The following is an 18926-nucleotide window of genomic DNA, read 5'->3' as shown; positions in this document are numbered from 1 at the left end:
TATAGAAATATTGCGCAACATGGGCTCTCATGAAGTGTTTGATTAGATTTTCAATTACATTTTCATTGATGTCAGAGTGATTAGCGGGACAATAGAGTGCTGAGTACCAGGCAGTTAGCAAGTTTGGTAGGCTACGAATGACCAGCAGCAGCATCAGCGCTCGGAGAAGCCTAATTACCATGACTAAACGGTCACATGGAATTTGCGATAATGCGGTCACCGTAACAGCCCTAATCACAGCTAATTAAAACAGGAGCAAAAACAAGCAACCATCTAGTGAATCAGAACAACCAAACTCCAACAATACACACATACACACTACAGACAGACATAGGCACATACCCACACATAAAAACACACTTCCACACATCCAGCCAGCCCAGTGCGTGTATTAATAACCAGCCCATCCAGCTATGACCAACCAGCTCCCAGAAGCCTTCAGGAAAATCCCTGGTTCCTCTTCTGATGTCATCACTTCCTGTTGCCTAGCGCCACCACACACCCCATCCTCACTTCTCTTCTCCATCCCTCCCTCACTGTACATGCCACACAATCAATAGTTCCAACCAGAGAACCAACCCAACCATACTACCCTCTGGGAAAGGGAGGGGAAAGAGATGGCATAAGAGACAGAGACAGAGTGGGAGAGGAACACAGCGAAACTATCTGCAGGCACAGACAGACACAGATATCCATCCAGACAGACAGGAAGGCCTTGCTCCCCAGCACAGAAAGATGAGCTCTCAGATGTACACAGACCTGTCTGCGGCTCCCTCGTCTGGCTCAGCCCTGGAGCTACGCTTTGCAGAGGACACCTCTCTCACTGAGGTAAAACTGTTCACGTGATTGAGATGAGGTTGAGGTGGTTGATATGCAGTTGAAATAGCACAATCGATGGTTCAGTTGCTTATGAGTTTGATTCTTGCATGGGTCAGATATACTGAGTAATGCATTTACTGTAAGTCACTTTGCCTAAAGTATTTTGTAGTAGACATACAAAATTCAAAAATTGGCTTCTGCCATGTGTAGTAGTTTGGTCCTGTCTTAAATATGTGTTCATCTGGAACAAAGTAGCCTATATAAATTCAGACCAACAAATGCATGGACAGTTTCCAGGAGTTGACTTGTACCTGCATCTGAGTGTCCAGCATATTATAGTTATACTATTATAAAAGTATTATCATTCTATAATGTGATTTGTCTGGGTGTCCAGTCTCTGCAGTGGAGCGGTGGAGTGGCCAAAAGGCAAGTTCTATTATAATTATTATTATTATTAATATAGTTATTATTGTTGCTAGGTGATGCGGCTACGTGTCCAGTCCCTGCAGCGGAGCGGTCAGAAGCGACAGGAGGGGGAGCGGTTGCTCCTCCCCCACGAGGCTGTCTACCGTCTGGACTTCGCCAATCAGGAGCTGACGTTCGTCCACTGGTCGGTGTCTCTGATTGGCAATGGCAGAGTGACTGTCACGGGGATCTCCCAGCTCTGGACCCCTGACCTCACACACCTGATGACCCGGCAGCTTCTAGAACCCGTCGGAACATTCTGGCGGAACGCTGGCGACCCGGAGGACACGCCCCTCAAGTGTCTGGAGGCGGACATCCAGGAGTTCGGGGAGCGAATCGCGGAGCTGGCCAAGGTCCGCAAGGTCATGTACTTCCTGTTTGCCTTTAAGGAGGGGGCGGAGGCTGACAAGGTCAGCATCTCCGTGGAGTTTAATCAGGCCTGACCTATAAACCTTAAAGGGATACTTTAGGATTTTGGAAATGAGGCCCTCTGGACACAGAAGTGTGTGCTTCTCTGTGTCCAGTGTGAAGGTAGATAGAGGTAGTTTTGCGAGCCAATGCTAATGCTAGAAGACTGGAAGTCATTGCCCTAATGCATGTTAGCAGATACCCATAGACTTCCAGTCATTGCGCTAACACTAGTTAGCATTGGCTCGCAAAACTACATCTAACTTCCTTCATACTGGACATAGACATACAAATGGTATCCACGAGTTCATCTGACTCTGGGGAAGTAGATAAAAGGCCTCATTGCCAAAATCCCAAAGTATCCCTTTAACTGCTTCCTCTTCCCTCTACTCCTCTAGTCTCCCTCTCTCCATTCTAAGGGAATGCCTTCTATTACAGCCATTCTAGGTTGGACCAGTCTACACACCTCTGTCTCTCTTTGCCCCCTGCCCACACAAACCCACCGAGTCCCATTTCTCATCTGAGTGTGTGCGCACTTCCTTCCTGAACATCTATCTATGCATGTTAGTCAACAACCTGCTAGAAACCATCTTCTGAAGGTACAGTAGTTACACAGTAGTAACAGTAGGCTGCAGAATCACTAATTTAGGAGGTTAGAATCCTATAGATACGGGTAACTGCCAAAATAAAGGAAACACCAACATAAAGTGTCTTAATAGGGCGTTGCGCCAGCACGAGCCAGAACAGCTTCAATGCACCTTGACATAGATTCTACTAGTGTCTGGAACTCTATTGGAGGTTTGCGGCACCATTCTTCCAGAAGAAATTCCATAATTTGGTGTTTTGTTGATGGTAGTGGAAAACGCTGTCTCAGCCGCTCCAGAATGTATATATTTAAGTATGATGGAATGTTAATTGCTTAATTAACTCAGGAACCATACCTATGTGGAAGCAGCTGCTTTCAATATACTTTGTATCCCTCATTTACTCAAGTGTTTCCTTTATTTTGGCAGTTAACTGTACATTTATATTGAAAACCTGAATGATATGAATGAATAGGTCTTTCTGATCCTTCTTAATAGGAAATATTAGAGAACCAATGCTGCAATGTAACTCCAACTACCTGCTGTACTATGACTCTAATCTACACTGTATTACTCTCCTATTACACTGCACTGATATACTAGTTACCGTATTCACTTTGCATGAAATATCACAACAATATACTGTAAACTGGCCAAGTCCTCTACTGCTGTCCAATAAAGAGATGTAGGTACTCTGTCCTGCTGTGTTTGTGTTAATGGTCAGGGCAGGGGAGAGGATAGAGATGGCTTAGCCCCAGGCTACAGTAGCTTTGGTTGCTGTTCATTCATAGGGCAATCAATACACTCTCTCACACACACACAAAATGGACAAGTGGTAGACTACATGCCAGAAGGGAAATGTAACACTTTTGATAGAGAGAACGAGAGAGAGAAAGTGTGTTAATGAGAGCGATCCTGAGCAGATATAACAGCCCCCTCCCACTGGATTAATAACAGGGTGTGTATGTGGTTGAGGAAGAGGAGACACTAGAAAAGGTACTGTCTGGTCCAATTAATTCTACTGTGTCTGTGTTAACGAGCTGCTTCTAGAATACATCGTTGCAGACTCTTGATATAGCATGTCGTTAAACACCGGAACTAAACAACAGGTAATTATTAGAGGTCGACCGATTAATCGGAATGGCCGATTTCAAGTTTTCATAACAATCGGTAATCGGTATTTTTGGCCACCGATTTGCAGTTTTTTTGTTGTTGTTTTTTTTACACCTTTATTTAACTAGGCAAGTCAGATTAAGAACACATTCTTATTTTCAATGACGGCCTAGGAACGGGGGTTAACTGCCTTGTTCAGGGGGGATTCGGGGATTTGTTTTTGCAACCTTCCGGTTACTAGCCCAACGCTCTAAGCACCTGCCTTACATTGCACTCCACGAGGAGCCTGCATGGCAGGCTGACTACCTGTTACGCAAGGGCAGCAAGAAGCCAAGGTAAGTTGCTAGCTAGCATTAAACTTATCTTATAAAAAACGATCAATCTTAACATAATCACTAGTTAAACTAGTAATATCATCAACCATGTGTAGTTATCTAACGTGTCCTGCGTTGCATATAATCGATGCGGTGCCTGTTAATTTCTCATCGAATCACAGCCTACTTCGACAAATGGTGATGATTTAACAAGCGCATTTGCGAAAAAAAAAAGCACTGTCATTGCACCAATGTACCTAACCATAAACGTCAATGCCTTTCTTTAAAATCAATACACAAGTATATATTTTTAAACCTGCATATTTAGTTAATATTGCCTGCTAACATGAATTTGTGTCACTTCTCTTGCGTTCCGTGCAAGCAGTCAGGGTATATACAGCAGTTTGGGCCGCCTGGCTCATTGCGAACTGTGTGAAGTCCATTTATTCCTAACAAAGGCCGTAATTAATTTGCCAGAATTGTACATAATTATGACATAACATTGAAGGTTGTGCAATGTAACAGGAATATTTAGACTTAGGGATGCCACCAATTAGATAAAATACGGAACGGTTCAGTATTTCACTGAAATAAACGTTTCGTTTTCGAAATGATAGTTTCCGGATTCGACCATATTAATGACCAAAGGCTCGTATTTCTGTGTGTTTATTATGTTATAATTAAGTCTATGATTTGATATTTGATAGAGCAGTCTGACTGAGCGATGGTAGGCACCAGCAGGCTCGTAAGCATTCATTCAAACAGCACCTTCGTGCGTTTTGCCAGCAGCTCTTCGCAATTCTTCAAGCATTGCGCTGTTTATGACTTCAAGCCTATCAACCCCCGAGATTAGATTATATTCAGTATTGTTGTAATTGTCATTATTACAAATAATAAAACAATTGTTTCCCCCCCTTTTAAAAATCGGCCGATTAATCGGTATCGGCGTTGAAAAATAATAAATCGGTCGACCTCTAGTAATTATGTCCAAACACCACACACACACACACACACACACACACACAAACAAACCACTACAACTCATAACAACAAGATATTCCCTGGGAGCTAATAATATCAGTCAATATGGTGCAAGTGTAACAGAGGTAATTTAGTGAAGACAAGTGACCTTGCCTGAGGCTTTAGCTCAGCGGACTAACACAGTCTTGTACCGGACACTCAGTTGGTCAATAGTCCCAGGTCGAGGAACAGAGCTTTCTCTACAGAGCCTGTGTTAAGAGGAAGACACACCATAATGAACGTCGGTCGTGTGTGGTTGATCACGTTCTGTGTGTCGACTAACAGTGGCGATTCAACGTGTAGAATCATCCGGGAAATGAACAGAAAAAGCTTAGAACTCTTCATCGACCCGGTCTATTTAGCTCTCCTGCCAGCTCTGTCTCTGGGGTGAAATTAGCTCTCCAAACCAACAGCAGCTGTTTCCTCAGTGACAGACCCTCTGTTGTTCAGGAAATGGAGAAACATAATAAACCTTCTCAGTTGTTTCAGATGAAAGATCAGAGCCCTCTCTGTAATGTGATAATTCAGTGAGATAGGGGTATGGAGTTAGATCACGCCAGTAAGATCACTCCACAGCTTGAAATATCACCAACGGCGCTGCCCAATTGGTACCTTTTCGGTGGTGCAGTAATCGTCAAGCAAGGCAGTCGTGTGCTTGTAAAGCAAAGGACTACTATTTTGAGCCATTGTACGGACAGGGACAATAGAGGATGTGAACCTGTTAGCAACACAGTGACGTCCTCACACTAGTAGCTAGGGGTTAGGGGTAAGGAGCTAGGCAGAGCCAGTCTGAAGTGGTGGAAAGTTGAACACAAAAAGTTAAGAGCAGTGGGACTAATGCTAATGATTCCCTATGAACTCAGTGGAAAAAATATACACTGCCATCTCACAAGGGCCACACCAACACACACTCACACAAACGCCACTCCTCCAAATAGGAGTCGGAAACAATAAACTCCAAATGATTCCGGTTTGTGTTTGTGGTGGAGGAAAATTGTAAATCCTTCTCGATCAGGTCTCTAATCACATCCTCCTACTGCACGTCACACACCCAAGGCAAACACACGCACAACATGCACACGGCCAGGGAGTCTTACCTTTTGCCACAGAGTTTCTCTGGATGCCAGGGAGGAGCATGCAGCTACGAACCAACAGTTCCCCAGCTGGCCCTGGAGGAGGTCATGAGCACTGATACCATTCACAAACAACTTGGGGTTATCACACAGCTCCTATAGAGAAGACAACATGGGGTTATCACACAGCTCCTATAGAGGGGGGAGAAGATAACATGGGGTTAACACACAGAGGAGGGTGGGAGAGCGAGACAGAGAGGAAGATGAAGACGAGATCCAGTATTGTTTCTGAGATGCTTATAAGTAGAAGCCAAGAAACCCATTAGTGATAAAGGTCTCTCTCTTCCTCTCCTCCCTCCATCCATCCATCCTTGTGATCTCATGTTAATTAATTGCACTCAGACTGTTTTGTGGCTGTGCTGCTCTCTCTGAGCTGACCACTAATGGCAGAGGGAGGGTTTCCCAACTGTCTGGATGCGTCCCAACTTGCACCCCATTCCCTATTGTGCACTACTTATGACCAGGGCCCAAAGCACTCTCGTCAAAAGTAGTGCACTGTGCAGGGAATATATGTGCCATTTGGGACCTGTAGAACCACAGATCATTAACTCCCTTCTCCAGCCCTTCCTACTCCATCCCTCAGCCCCAGCAGAAAGTAGGCTCTCTGGGCAGGGTGCGGTAGGACAGTACTAGGCTGTGGTTGTGCTGTAGGCCCCAGAGCAGGAACAGGAGAGGATGAGGCAGAGGAAGAGGAGAAGCAGGTCTGACCACACTAAGCTACTCTTTGGGACTCTACTGTACTAGACACTACTGTAACTAGAGGTTAACAGGGGGATCAGAGGTCTTGTGAAAGACAAACCTCTGGTACACTCCCAAAGAAGATCAGTAAGTCTAACACACTGTAGGGTGGATATTTTCTCAACCTGGTCCATGGTTCACTGCTCTAACCACACACCACTAGCCGCTCTTTTTCTGAACCAGGAGGTCCTCCTAAGGAATTTCACTGGGTGAGAAGTAACATTTTGCCTTGGGCTTGATCAGCTGGGGGAGAGAGAGACAGAGAGGAAGATGAAGACAAGCAAAACTGGAGAAAAACAGGAATACCATAGATATATTATCTGAGTAACACCTTTACACCAGTGCTTAATTCACTGGTCCAACCAGTACACCAGTGCTTTATTTACTGGTCCAACCAGTACACCAGTGCTTTATTTACTGGTCCAACCAGTACACCAGTGCTTTATTTACTGGTCCAACCAGTACACCAGTGGTCTATTTACTGGTCCAACCAGTCCTGTCGCTACACCCTCATACCTGGACAATCATACTGTAACCATAGCTGTAGAATAATTGCAGAGTATAAAAAAGTACAAGTTATATCATGGGAGCGGCATGTACTGTAATTAACAGATTCATAACTGAACATACCTAGACACACACACACACACTCACAGCTGTGAATCAGAACAGAGACAGTCAGAGACGGTAGGTAGGTAGTCACCAGAGTGTTGCTGTTTGTTTTACCTGACTGTCATGATGACTCCCCCCCTGGACGGACTGTCTAATCTACACCTCAAATGCTCTCTCTACACTTCTCAATTTCTACCCATACCTCTCAATTTCTACCCATACCTCTCAATTTCTACCCATACCTCTCTCTACCTATCGCTCTCCATTTCTCCCCATACCTCTCTCTATTTCTCAATTTCTACCCATACCTCTCTCTCTCTCTCTCTACCTATCGCTCTCTATTTCTCCATTTCTACCCATACCTCTCTCTCTCTACATATCGCTCTCCATTTCTACCCATACCCCTCTCTCTCTCTACATATCGCTCTCTATTTCTCCATTTCTACCCATACCTCTCTCGACCCTGCTCTCTCTCACTACCTCTAATGCCCTCCAACTAATTTGTTTCTTCTTGCCTAACTCTGACGTTAAAATGCCCATTTACTCTGTTCCATCTTACTGTGCAATCTACTGTCTCATCAGCCCAGCAACTTAGAAACTTGATCTCCACTATAAAAAGCATCTAGACATTATCTCCCATTTCTTTTAGACTAACATTTAGTTTTCAAGAGTGGAGATTTGTATAAACCTTGCCGTCTGTCTCTCCGACATCTGCAAAATTGTTTCAATATTCAAATTCGACCTCCTGTCGTTCCATAGTAATGAACATGTCAGAACTAGACAGACAGGCAGCGTTTCTCAGCCAGATTAAATCATGATTCAGCTGGTATAATTTTTATGAATATATACAACAACAAAAATGGCAATAGAAAAAAGGTCAAACAAAATGAAGTGCATCTAGTTGGCAGTCTTTCCAGTTTGCAGTGATTGTGTTACTGTAGCTGTGTTGTTGGCTAGCTCCTCTGAACAACAGTGTCCTCGCAAGTGAGCACATTTTCTATGCCAGGCGAAATTGCGCCTCATTAGCTTATTGTTATGGATGTATCCAAATAAATGTCACTAGAAAACAGCTTAAACAAATGCAAATGCAGCTACTTTGCTGTTATTCTGACTGCACTTTGACGTGTAAGTTAGCCGTAGTTGGCTAGATAGCAAGCAAGGGATAAGAACGTTGGTAGCCAGTATGGCAATGGAACATTTAGAACGAATGATAAATACAGAACGACTGGGTCGCGTCTCTAGCAACTCTAGATTTGTGTTGGGACTATACCTTGTGGAAGGATGAAATAGTATGAATAAATTAATGAAAATAAACGTTAATGAAAATATGTCAATAATTGTTTTTAATATGTTGGTAACCCATTGTATAAAAGTAATAATGCCCTCGAAGCCGGTGTTTGGCACAGGCCTACAACACCCATGTCAATATATCCTCCAAACACCGGCTTCTCGGGCATTATCACTTAAATTATTCCCTGCCCCATACTCTTTCACCTTCTCTCACCACCCACATCTCTTTCTCTGAACAGCTGTGAAATGACATACCTCAGTCGGATCCTTATTCAAACACCTTAACTCTAGGGCTTGCACAATTACCGTGTAACCGACGGTTCTGGATGAAGAAGGTCATGAAAATAAAATAACTGCCATAACCGTAAAAATAAAATAACAAACAGCTGACTGAAGACGGGTTGGTCGGGTATTTGCGCTGTTGAGTCCGTTGCTGCGATAACATGGACTCTTAAAAACAGTGATTTCCAGATTCGCGGTGACGTGGTGAGCAACAAAATACCCTCCCTCTGGCTAGAAACTCATTGCAAGTTTTGAAAATCACACTTTTTTTAAACTTTTAATCCTACCCTGTGATGTCACAGATCATTTTTGGGGGACCTTTCATGTATTTTTAACCACAGATCGTTTCTATGAACTGTTTTCACATATGTAGACACTGGTTTTGGTGCTGGAGATGATGCATATGAAGTTGAAATGTTAACTCTCCTATTTCCCCCGGACAAACACACCCACCCCTCCCCTCAGTGTGTAGTACCTTAGGTCTCTTCCAGGTGATGGTTCCTATGCGGTTGGTCTTGTAGAACAGAGACTGGTCCGTAGCCGGAAACACAGAGTCTTCAAACAGGACTCGACGCTGCTGGCACTCCCTACGCAGGGAGGAATAGCCCTGGCTTTCATATGGCACCACCATCACCCTGCTGGAACACACAGTTATACACACTGTCACACACACACACACTCCATACGCAGGGCAGCGAAACACTGATTCTCATACGGCACAACCATCCTCCTGGAACACACAATTACACACAAACATGTCCAAACAGTGTAAAAAAATAGAAAAATAATGACATACATTTTCGGGATGGAAAAACACTTTTAGCGTAAACTTGAACAACTAAAACCAGAAAAAGAACGTAGAAATTATAATGCACCTATAACGTTATATTTTAAAATAAGAGACAACTAACAATCACCTAAATAAAAGCTTGACAATCAGGGAGAATTAAAAAATCCCTAAATAATGAATTTAGCAGTATTGACTTCGTTATTGTTTGAACAGAAGAACACTGCATTAGTCATAGAAAATGCATAGAATTGCAGGAAATTAGCTTTAAAACTGCAACATTTTCTCTCAGCTCCATGGAGAAATGTGTAGAATTATAGGAAATTGGCTTAAAAATGTATCTACACCGCCAAGATGGGGGTCGGTGAGCCCATTGCCACGCCCCCTGCCACACCTAAGTCCTGTCATGACCGTCCTGTGAGGATCCAAATAGGTCAGGTTTGCAATGAATAACTTCAACCAGGCCCGCTCTCATGGAGGGGGGGGATTAACCTGTTATGGATAGGGGGCAGTATTTTCACGGCAGGATAAAAAACATACCCGATTTAATCTGTTTATTACTCCTGCCCAGAAACTAGAATATGCATTTAATTTGATTTGGATAGACAACACCCTAAAGTTTCTAAAACTGTTTGAATGGTGTCTGTGAGTATAACAGAACTCATATGGCAGGCCAAAACCTGAGAAGATTCCAAACAGGAAGTGCCCTCTCTGACCATTTCTTGGCCTTCTTTAGCCTCTTTATTGAAAACAGAGGATCTCTGCTGTAACGTGACACTTTCTAAGGCTCCCATAGGCTCTCAGAAGGCGCCAGAACGTTGAATGATGACTTTGCAGTCCATGGCTGAAAAACAGTAGCGCATTTGGATAGTGGTCGATCTGAGAACAATGAGACGGGTGCGCGCGTGCACGTGAAGGGTCCATTTTACCTTTTCAGTCTTTGAACGAAAACAACGACTCCCGGTTGGAATATTATCGCTATTTTCCGAGAAAAAGCGCATAGAAATTGATTTTAACCTGTTATGGCTAGGGGGCAGTATTTTCACGGCTGGATAAAAAACGTACCCGATTTAATCTGGTTACTACTCCTGCCCAGTAACTAGAATATGCATATAATTATTGGCTTTGGATAGAAAACACCCTAAAGTTTCTAAAACTGTTTGAATGGTGTCTGTGAGTATAACAGAACTCATATGGCAGGCAAAAACCTGAGAAGATTTCATGCAGGAAGTGGCCTGTCTGACAAGGTGTCGTTCTTCTTGTCTCTGTTTATTGAAGAGTGAGGATCTTAGCTGTCCCGTGACACTTCCTACGGCTGCCATAGGTTCTCAGAAGGCGGCAAAACGCTGAATCGTGGCTTTGCAGGCTCTGGCTGAAACAAAGTAGCGCGTTTGGGTAGTGGCTGGTTACAGTACTGTGAGACTCAGGCTCGTGCCCGCGTCGACCGAAAGCTTTCTTTTCTTTCCTCTGTTTAGCTAAATGGACATTCCCGGTCGGAATATTATCGCTTTTGTACGAGAAAAATGGCATAAAAATTGATTTTAAACAGCGGTTGACATGCTTCAAAGTACGGTAATGGAATATTTCGATTTTTTTTGTCACGAATTGCGCCATGCGCACGACCCTTCTTTACCATTCGGATAGTGTCTGGGACGCACGAACAAAACGCCGCTATTCGGATATAACGATGGATTATTTTGGACCAAACCAACATTAGTTATTGAAGTAGCAGTCCTGGGAGTGCATTCTGACGAAGAACAGCAAAGGTAATCCAATTTTTCTTATAGTAAATCTGAGTTTGGTGAGTACCAAACTTGGTGGGTGTCAAAATAGCTAGCCTGTGATGGCCGGGCTATCTACTCAGAATATTGCAAAATGTGCTTTCACCGAAAAGCTATTTAAAAAATCGGACACCGCGATTGCATAAAGGAGTTCTGTATCTATAATTCTTAAAATAATTGTTATGTTTTTTGTGAACGTTTATCGTGAGTAATTTAGTAAATTCACCGGAAGTGTTCGGTGGGAATGCTAGTTCTGAACGTCACATGCTAATGTAAAAAGCTGGTTTTTGATATAAATATGAACTTGATTGAACAAAACATGCATGTATTGTATAACATAATGTCCTAGGAGTGTCATCTGATGAAGATCATCAAAGGTTAGTGTTGCATTTAGCTGTGGTTTGGGTTTTTGTGACATTATATGCTAGCTTGAAAAATGGGTGTCTGATTATTTCTGGCTGGGAACTCTCCTGACATAATCTAATGTTTTGCTTTCGTTGTAAAGCCTTTTTGAAATCGGACAGTGTGGTTAGATAAAGGAGAGTCTTGTCTTTAAAATGGTGTAAAATAGTCATATGTTTGAAAAAGTTCGGATTTTCGAGGAGTTTGTATTTCGCGCCACGCCCTATCATTGGATATTGGAGCGGTGTTCCGCTAGCGGAACATCTAGATGTAAGAAGTTAACAACTCACGTCCTGTTGTACATCAAGTTGAGAAGATTCAGATCTCCCTCTCCAATATTCACCAAAGGAATGTCCTTTGTTTCAAGATACTTCTTCCCACCGAAACTCTAAACACGTTCAAAAGCAAATACTGGAATAATATTTCTAACATAGAACGTGGGGAATGGTCAGAGGCGATCTACAGAACACTAATATCATTTTGTGATGTCATTAAAAATGTTAAAGGAATTCTGTAACTTGGAAAGAATACCCATTATATGTGTGAAGTGTCCATCCTATGCGTTGTCCATGTAATATGAAGGTATTTTTGTTAAGTGGGGGGGTGATTTTAGGAGCCATAAGAGATAATTGTTTTACATACACGTTGCACAGTGACAAGTCATGCCCCTGAGTGAGGTCAGAGAGCGTGTCAGCCTGACGGAACCGCCCTTTCGTACAAACTGTATAAAATTCTGGGTTAAGAATTAACGTACCAGAAAAGCGTGAAGCTGCAACTACACGTTTAAAGTGGTTTGAACTTTGAATCTCAACACGAGGTAGAGACGATAAGCTCACCTCCCGGACAATCACTGGTATGGCTGATTAGCTGTCCTAAGGAAAGTACCTTCAAAAGAGATTTTAAGTAGGACCATCCTACTACTCTGCTAAAACCATAGTATTACGCTACTCTCCATCGACCCGGCTGGCTAGCCTATCTTCAAAGCAGCAGCTTCAGGAGGGAATGGAAGGAAAATAAACTCTGTAGTTATGTTCAGGACTACACAACAAGTCACCATATATCGGACAACTACAAAGAAGGACAACAGTATGAGACTTGTCGGAACCATTTTGGACAATCAGAGCCTTACAAGCGTGCCGCGAGAAGGCCCAACCCCCTTTACAAGGCGGCCCTGTCCACCGAGAGATCCGGCGAACCAAGACATTTCATGTGAATACATTCATGATTTCTTACTCAATGAGGGTGGCGGTTGGTGTGCAAAGTTGATGATTACTGTAAGTGAAAGTAGTTTTTAAATGTGCCAAAGTATTATGTCTCTGTCCCTCTCTGCCCTCCATCTCTTTTGTAACAAGCAGCCATGATGGGTCATTCCACTAGGGACCTGTTTTTAACATTAAGTGTGTATGTTTATCTTGTGTTACCATTTAGTTAGCTAGTAAAAAAAAATATTAAACCAATTTGTGTAGTACTGAATCATTAGTAAGGCTCGGGTTTTTGCAGATGCAAGGAGGTTAAGACTGTTCAGAATGATGATATGATACGAGGTTATGATTAATAAGTTGACTGTTTATAGACGTGATAGGTAAAGAACTTTAGAGTTTAATTCGGGAGATGGTAACTCTTTAACCTTTCTGGCGCAGGCGTTCCGCTAGCGACCCACCTCGCCAACATCCGCTGAAATTGCAGAGTGCCAAATTCAAAATACAGAAATAGTCATAATAAACATTCATAAAAATTACAAGTGTTATACATAGGCTTAAAGATTAACTTCTTGTTAATCCAGCCGCTTTGTCAGATTTCAAAAAGGCTTTACGGCGAAAGCATACCATGCGATTATCTGAGGACAGCGCCCCACTTACAAAAGCATACAAACATTTTACAACCAAGTAAAGGAATTACAAAAGTCAGAAATAGCGATAAAATTAATCACTTACCTTTGAAGATATTCATATGGTTGCAGTCAGTAGAGTCCCAGCTACACAATAAATGGTTGTTTTGTTCAATAAAGTCCCTCTTTATACCCCAAAAACTCGGTTTTGTTGGCGCGTTTTGTTCAGTAATCCACTGGCTCAAAAGGCGGTCAAAACATGCAGACAAATACATCTTAATAGTACCGGTAGAGCTCGTCGAAACATGTCAAACGATGTTTATAATTAATCCTCAGGTTGTCAATTGTCTAAATAAATCGATAATATAGCAACCGGACAAGCGTATTCAATAGAAGGAAAAACAACGAAGGGCGCACACTCGGTCACGTGCGAAAACCAGCACTGCATGATTCTACAGTCCACTGAGAGAAAGGTTCTCATTCTTCTTAATATTTTAGAAAACAAGCCTGAAACAATATCTAAAGACTGTTGACATTAGTGGAAGCCATAGGAACTGCAATCTGGGTCCTAACCCATTAGATACTCTTTAGGCATTAAATTGAAAATACCCACATCAAAAAAATCCCACTTCCTGGATGGATTTTCCTCAGGTTTTCGCCTGCCATATCAGTTCTGTTATACTCACAGACATTATTTTTAACAGTTTTGGAAACTTTAGAGTGTTTTCTATCCTAATCTACCAATTATATGCATATCCTAGCTTCTGGGACTGAGTAACAGGCAGTTTACTTTGGGCACGCTTCTCATCCAGACGTAGAAATACTGCCCCCAAGCCATAAGAAGTTAAAGAACCGCTATCGTGCTGCCCCAGATCCTAATGAGTTAATTGTTACATTATTAATTTAATTGGGTAACAATTAAACAGTTAGGTAATTAGGTAATTAGATAAATAACAGGACAGCCCCTTTCTGATCGAGAAGAAACCCTGGTATCGGTAGCACAGGAGGTTGGTGGACGGTGTCACAACTTCTACCGAAGGTGGCTTCTCTCCCTATTCGGGCGGCGCTCGGCGGTCGTTGTCGCCGGTCTACTATCTGCCACCGATCCCTTTTCCTTTTCGTTTGGTTTTGTCTGTCTTGTTTCACCTGTTTTGAGTTTAGGTTCATTAGTGGGTTATTTATTCTCGCCCTACCAGTTTGGGTTCGTGCAGGATTGTTTTGTTTTACCTGTCGTGGTTTTGGGTTGCGTTGTATTTTCTTTGTCTTTAGTGGACAGGCATCCTTTCTGGACTGCGTTCCAGACCTTTTTTGGTGGACTACTTATTCTGGTACTGTGCCTGTTCATTTTGTTTGGACTCAGGAATAAACGCTCTTCTCTTGCATATTTGGTCTCCTGCGCCTGACTTCATCCCCCCCCACCTCTCCTAGGGAGAACTGAAAGAATCCCGCACCCGAGTCTGAGTCAGGGATACATTTGGCCATCCATGTCACCCGTCTCCTCGAGTTGCTTTTTTGTGAAGAAGGGAGGTCTGCGTCCGTGCATTGACTATAGAGGTCTAAATTCCATCACAGTGGGGTTCAGTTACCCGCTACCTCTCATCGCCACGGCGGTGGAGTCATTTCACGGAGCACGTTTCTTCACAAAACTGGATCTCAGGAGCGTGTATAACTTGGTGCGTATCCGAGATGGAGATGAGTGGAAGACCGCGTTTAGTACCACATCTGGCCATTATGAGTACCTAGTCATGCCGTATGGTTTGAAGAATGCTCTAGCTGTTTTCCAATCCTTTGTAGACGAGATTCTCAGGGATCTGCACGGGCAGGGTGTGGTGTACATCGATGACATTCTGATCTACTCCGCCACACGCGCCGCGCATGTGTCTCTGGTGCGCAAGATGCTTGGGCGACTGTTGGAGCATGACCTGTACGTCAAGGCCGAGAAATGTGTGTTCTCCAAACAAGCCGTCTCTTTTCTGGGGTATCGCATTTCCACATCTGGGGTGGTGATGGAGTGTGACCACATTTCGGCCGTGCGTAATTGGCCGACTCCGACCACGGTAAAGGAGGTGCAGCGGTTTTTAGGGTTTGCCAATTACTACCTGAGGTTTATCCGGGGTTTTGGGCAGGTGGCTGCTCCCATTACCTCACTGTTGAAGGGGGGGCCAGTGCGTTTGCGGTGGTCGGCGGACAGAGCTTTTAGTCGTCTGAAGACCGAAGACACCGATTCTCCCGTGCTGGCGCATTCCGGACCCCTCTTTGCCATTCATAGTGGAGGTGGACGCGTCCAAGGCTGGTGTTGGAGCCGTGCTATCACAGCGCTCGTGCTCGCCCCCGAAGCTTTGCCCCTGCGCTTTCTTTTCAAGGAAGCTCAGTCCGGCAGAGCGAAACTATGATGTGGGGACAGGGAGTTGCTGGCTGTGGTAAAAGGTCTGAAGGTGTGGAGACATTGGCTTGAGGGGGCGCAACACTCTTTTCTCATCTGGACTGACCACCGTAATCTGGAGTACATCCGGGCGGCGAGGAGACTGAATCCTTGTCAGGCTAGGTGGGCGATGTTTTTCACCAGATTCCGTCTCACCATCTCATATAGACCAGGTTCCCGTAACGCTAAGGCCGACGCACTGTCTCGTCTCTATGATACCGAGGAGCGGTCCATCGATCCCACCCCCATACTTCCGGCCTTTTGTCTGGTGGCACCGGTGGTATGGGAGGTGGACGTCGAGCGGGCGTCACGGTTAAAACCTATTCCACCACAGTGTCCTGCAGGTCGGAGGTACGTCCCGCTTGGTGTTCGCAATAGATTGATCAGGTGGGCTCACACGCTACCCTCCTCTGGTCATCCGGGTATTGAGCGGACGGTGCGGGGTCTTAGAGGGAAGTACTGGTGGCCCACATTGGCAAGGGACGTGAGGGTTTATGTCTCCTCCTGTTCGGTGTGCGCCCAGTGTAAGGCTCCTAGACACCTGCCTAGAGGGAAGTTACAGCCCCTCCCCGTTCCACAGCGGCCTTGGTCCCACCTGTCGGTGGACTTCCTCACCGATCTCCCTCCGTCACAGGGGAACACCACGATCTGGGTGCAGCGCTCAAAGGAGACCTGGAGAGCCGTCCAGGAATCCCTTAAACGGGCCGGTGGACGGCAGAAGGAGAGCGCTGACTGCCACCGCAGTGAGGCCCCCGTGTTCGCGCCGGGGGACCGGTTCTGGCTCTCAACCCGAAACCTGCCCTCCGCCTGCCTGCCGGAAGCTGGGTCCGCGGTTTGTGTGGCCATTTAAAGTCCTGAGGAGAATAAATGAGGTGTGTTATAGGTTACAGCTCCCCCCTTACTACCGTATTAACCCCTCGTTTCATGTGTCTCTCCTCAGGCCGGTGATAGCTGGTCCACTGCAGGACATTGAGGTGGGGGAGGTCCCTCCGCCCCCCCTGGACTTTTCGTTTGGTTTTGTCTGTCTTGTGTTTCACCTGTTCTGAGTTTAGGTTCATTAGTGGGTTATTTATTCTCGCCCTACCAGTTTGGGTTCGTGCGGGATTGTTTTGTTTTACCTGTCGTGGTTTTGGTTTGCGTTGTATTTTCTTTGTCTTTAGTGGACAGGCGTACTTTCTGGACTGCGTTCTGGACCTTTTTTGGTGGACAACTTATTCTGGTCCTGTGCCTGTTCATTTTGTTTGGACTCAGGAATAAACACTCTTCTCTTGCATATTTGGTCTCCTGCGCCTGACTTCACCACTACCACCCCCCACCACCACCTCTCCTAGGGAGAACTGACAGACGGGCTCATGGTAATGGCTGGAGCAGGATAGTATCAAATACATCAAACACATGTTTTTGATGGTTTCGCTCCGGCAATTATTATGAGCCGTTCTCCCCTCAGCAGCCTCCAGTGAGGAGGGGAAAGGACAAGGGAGTGGTCGGTTCGCAACAGCTAGAAGTACTAACTACACTGAACAAAAATACCTTAGCTTTAAGGCTACATTTTTGTGGTGGGGAGTCTGAGATTTATGCCAAGAAGAGGGCAAACAAGAGAAGGGTGTTTGTGTGTGCGTGTGTGAGTGAGACAGTCCCATTATCTACATTGTACATTGAAAGTAGAGAAAAATAAGCACTGTTATTCAACACACACAGCACACACCATATGAGTCACACCATAACATAATTCTCCAGTCATGTGACACATCCAGACAAGAGACACTCCTAATTTACCCATGGATCACTGGGAGTAACCCGATCCAACTCTAATGTTAGATCAGAGGTTCCCAGACCTTTTAGCACAGTGTGCTTAGCATAGTCTGTCTGCTAAACACACATAAACTGCTACTGTTCACTGGTCTGACAGTCAACAGGACTCTCTGGTAGTCATGGAGATGCTTATTGGACAAAGCCAGGCAGTCTGTAATCATGTGTGTCAGGAAGTTGTTGGAGTTTGGCCCCTTTTCATGTAAAATCCCGTTGAAGATTTATTTTTATTTTGGAACTTTTTTTCCCGTTTCTGTTTTAAAACAGATAAAAAAATACAAACTTGGTAAAGTCGTGTGGTTCTGGTAAAGTCGTGTGGTTGACAACCCTGTTACAGACAGAACACACACTACACAATGTAGACAAACACACTACGCACACGGTTTACCATAGACCTCTCCTGGAGAAGACAGGAGGGGAAAGGAGAGGGATGAAGGGAGTGGTCAGTTCTCAACAGCTAGCAGTACTAACTACACTGAACAAAAATAAACAGAACATGTAAAGTGTTAGTCCCATGTTTCATGAGCTAAAATAAAAAAATCCCAGAAATGTTCGACACGCACAAAAAGCTTTTTTCTCTCAAATTTGGGTCACAAATTTGTTTACATCCCTGTTTTTGAGCATTTCTACTTTGCCAAGATAATCCATCCACCTGACAGGTGTAGCATATCAAGAAGCTGATTAAACAACATGATCATTACACAGGTGCACCTTGTGCGGGGGACAATAAAAGGCCACTCTAAAATGTGCAGTTTTGTCACACAACACAATGCCACAGATGTCTCAAGTTGAGGGAGAGTACAATTGGCATACTGACTGCAGGAATGTCCACCAGAGCTGTTGCCAGATAATTGAATGTTAACTTCTCTACCATAAGCTGCCTCCAACATTGTTTTAGAAAATGTGGCTTTTACATTTTTTTTTTTAAATGTCACCTTTACTTAACCAGGTAGGCTAGTTGAGAACAAGTTCTCATTAACAACTGCGACCTGGACAAGATAAAGCAAAGCAGTGCGACACAAACAACAACACAGAGTTACACATGGAATAAACAAACACACAGTCAATAATACAATATACTTTTTTTCTATATACAATGTGTGCAAATGAGGTAGGATA

The 18926-nt window shown here is 44.1% G+C and overlaps 2 protein-coding genes across 4 annotated transcripts in view; one reads left to right on the top strand and one right to left on the bottom strand.

The window, feature by feature from the left end:
- The window catches only part of LOC106612883 (calpain-5), a 34119-nt gene that overhangs the window by 11668 nt on the left and 3525 nt on the right, over positions 1 to 18926 (bottom strand). Inside the window, exons 2-3 of one of the 3 annotated variants that reach the window (XM_014214497.3) lie at positions 9254 to 9413; positions 5821 to 5952 (exon numbers count right to left, since the gene is read on the bottom strand). In XM_014214497.3, the coding sequence (XP_014069972.1) occupies positions 5821 to 5952; positions 9254 to 9409 (288 nt within the window). In that variant the 5' untranslated portion in view covers positions 9410 to 9413. Of the gene's footprint in view, positions 1 to 5820; positions 5953 to 9253; positions 9417 to 18926 lie in introns of all 3 variants that reach the window. The other 2 variants (XM_014214495.3, XM_014214498.3) reach the window with 2 other exon arrangements.
- ompa (olfactory marker protein a) lies at positions 549 to 1774 on the top strand. The gene is made up of 2 exons (XM_014214500.3): positions 549 to 828; positions 1299 to 1774. The coding sequence occupies exons 1-2, from the start codon at positions 736 to 738 to the stop codon at positions 1725 to 1727; spliced, it is 522 nt and encodes a 173-aa protein (XP_014069975.1). The 5' UTR covers positions 549 to 735; the 3' UTR covers positions 1728 to 1774.

Source organism: Salmo salar, chromosome 09 (genome assembly GCF_965601325.2).
Source record: "Salmo salar chromosome 09, fSalSal1, whole genome shotgun sequence".
NCBI classification, from domain to species: Eukaryota; Metazoa; Chordata; class Actinopteri; order Salmoniformes; family Salmonidae; genus Salmo; species Salmo salar.
The sequence above is the reverse complement of the archived record's forward strand: the minus strand, read 5'-3'. Positions and strand labels throughout refer to the sequence as shown.

Excerpts from the sequence above, each read along its gene's own strand:
- ompa (XM_014214500.3), top strand. The coding sequence starts at position 736 with ATGAGCTCTCAGATGTACACAGACCTGTCTGCGGCTCCCTCGTCTGGC. Across the intron at positions 829-1,298 it reads AGGACACCTCTCTCACTGAG|GTGATGCGGCTACGTGTCCA; the intron begins GTAAAACTGTTC and ends TATTGTTGCTAG.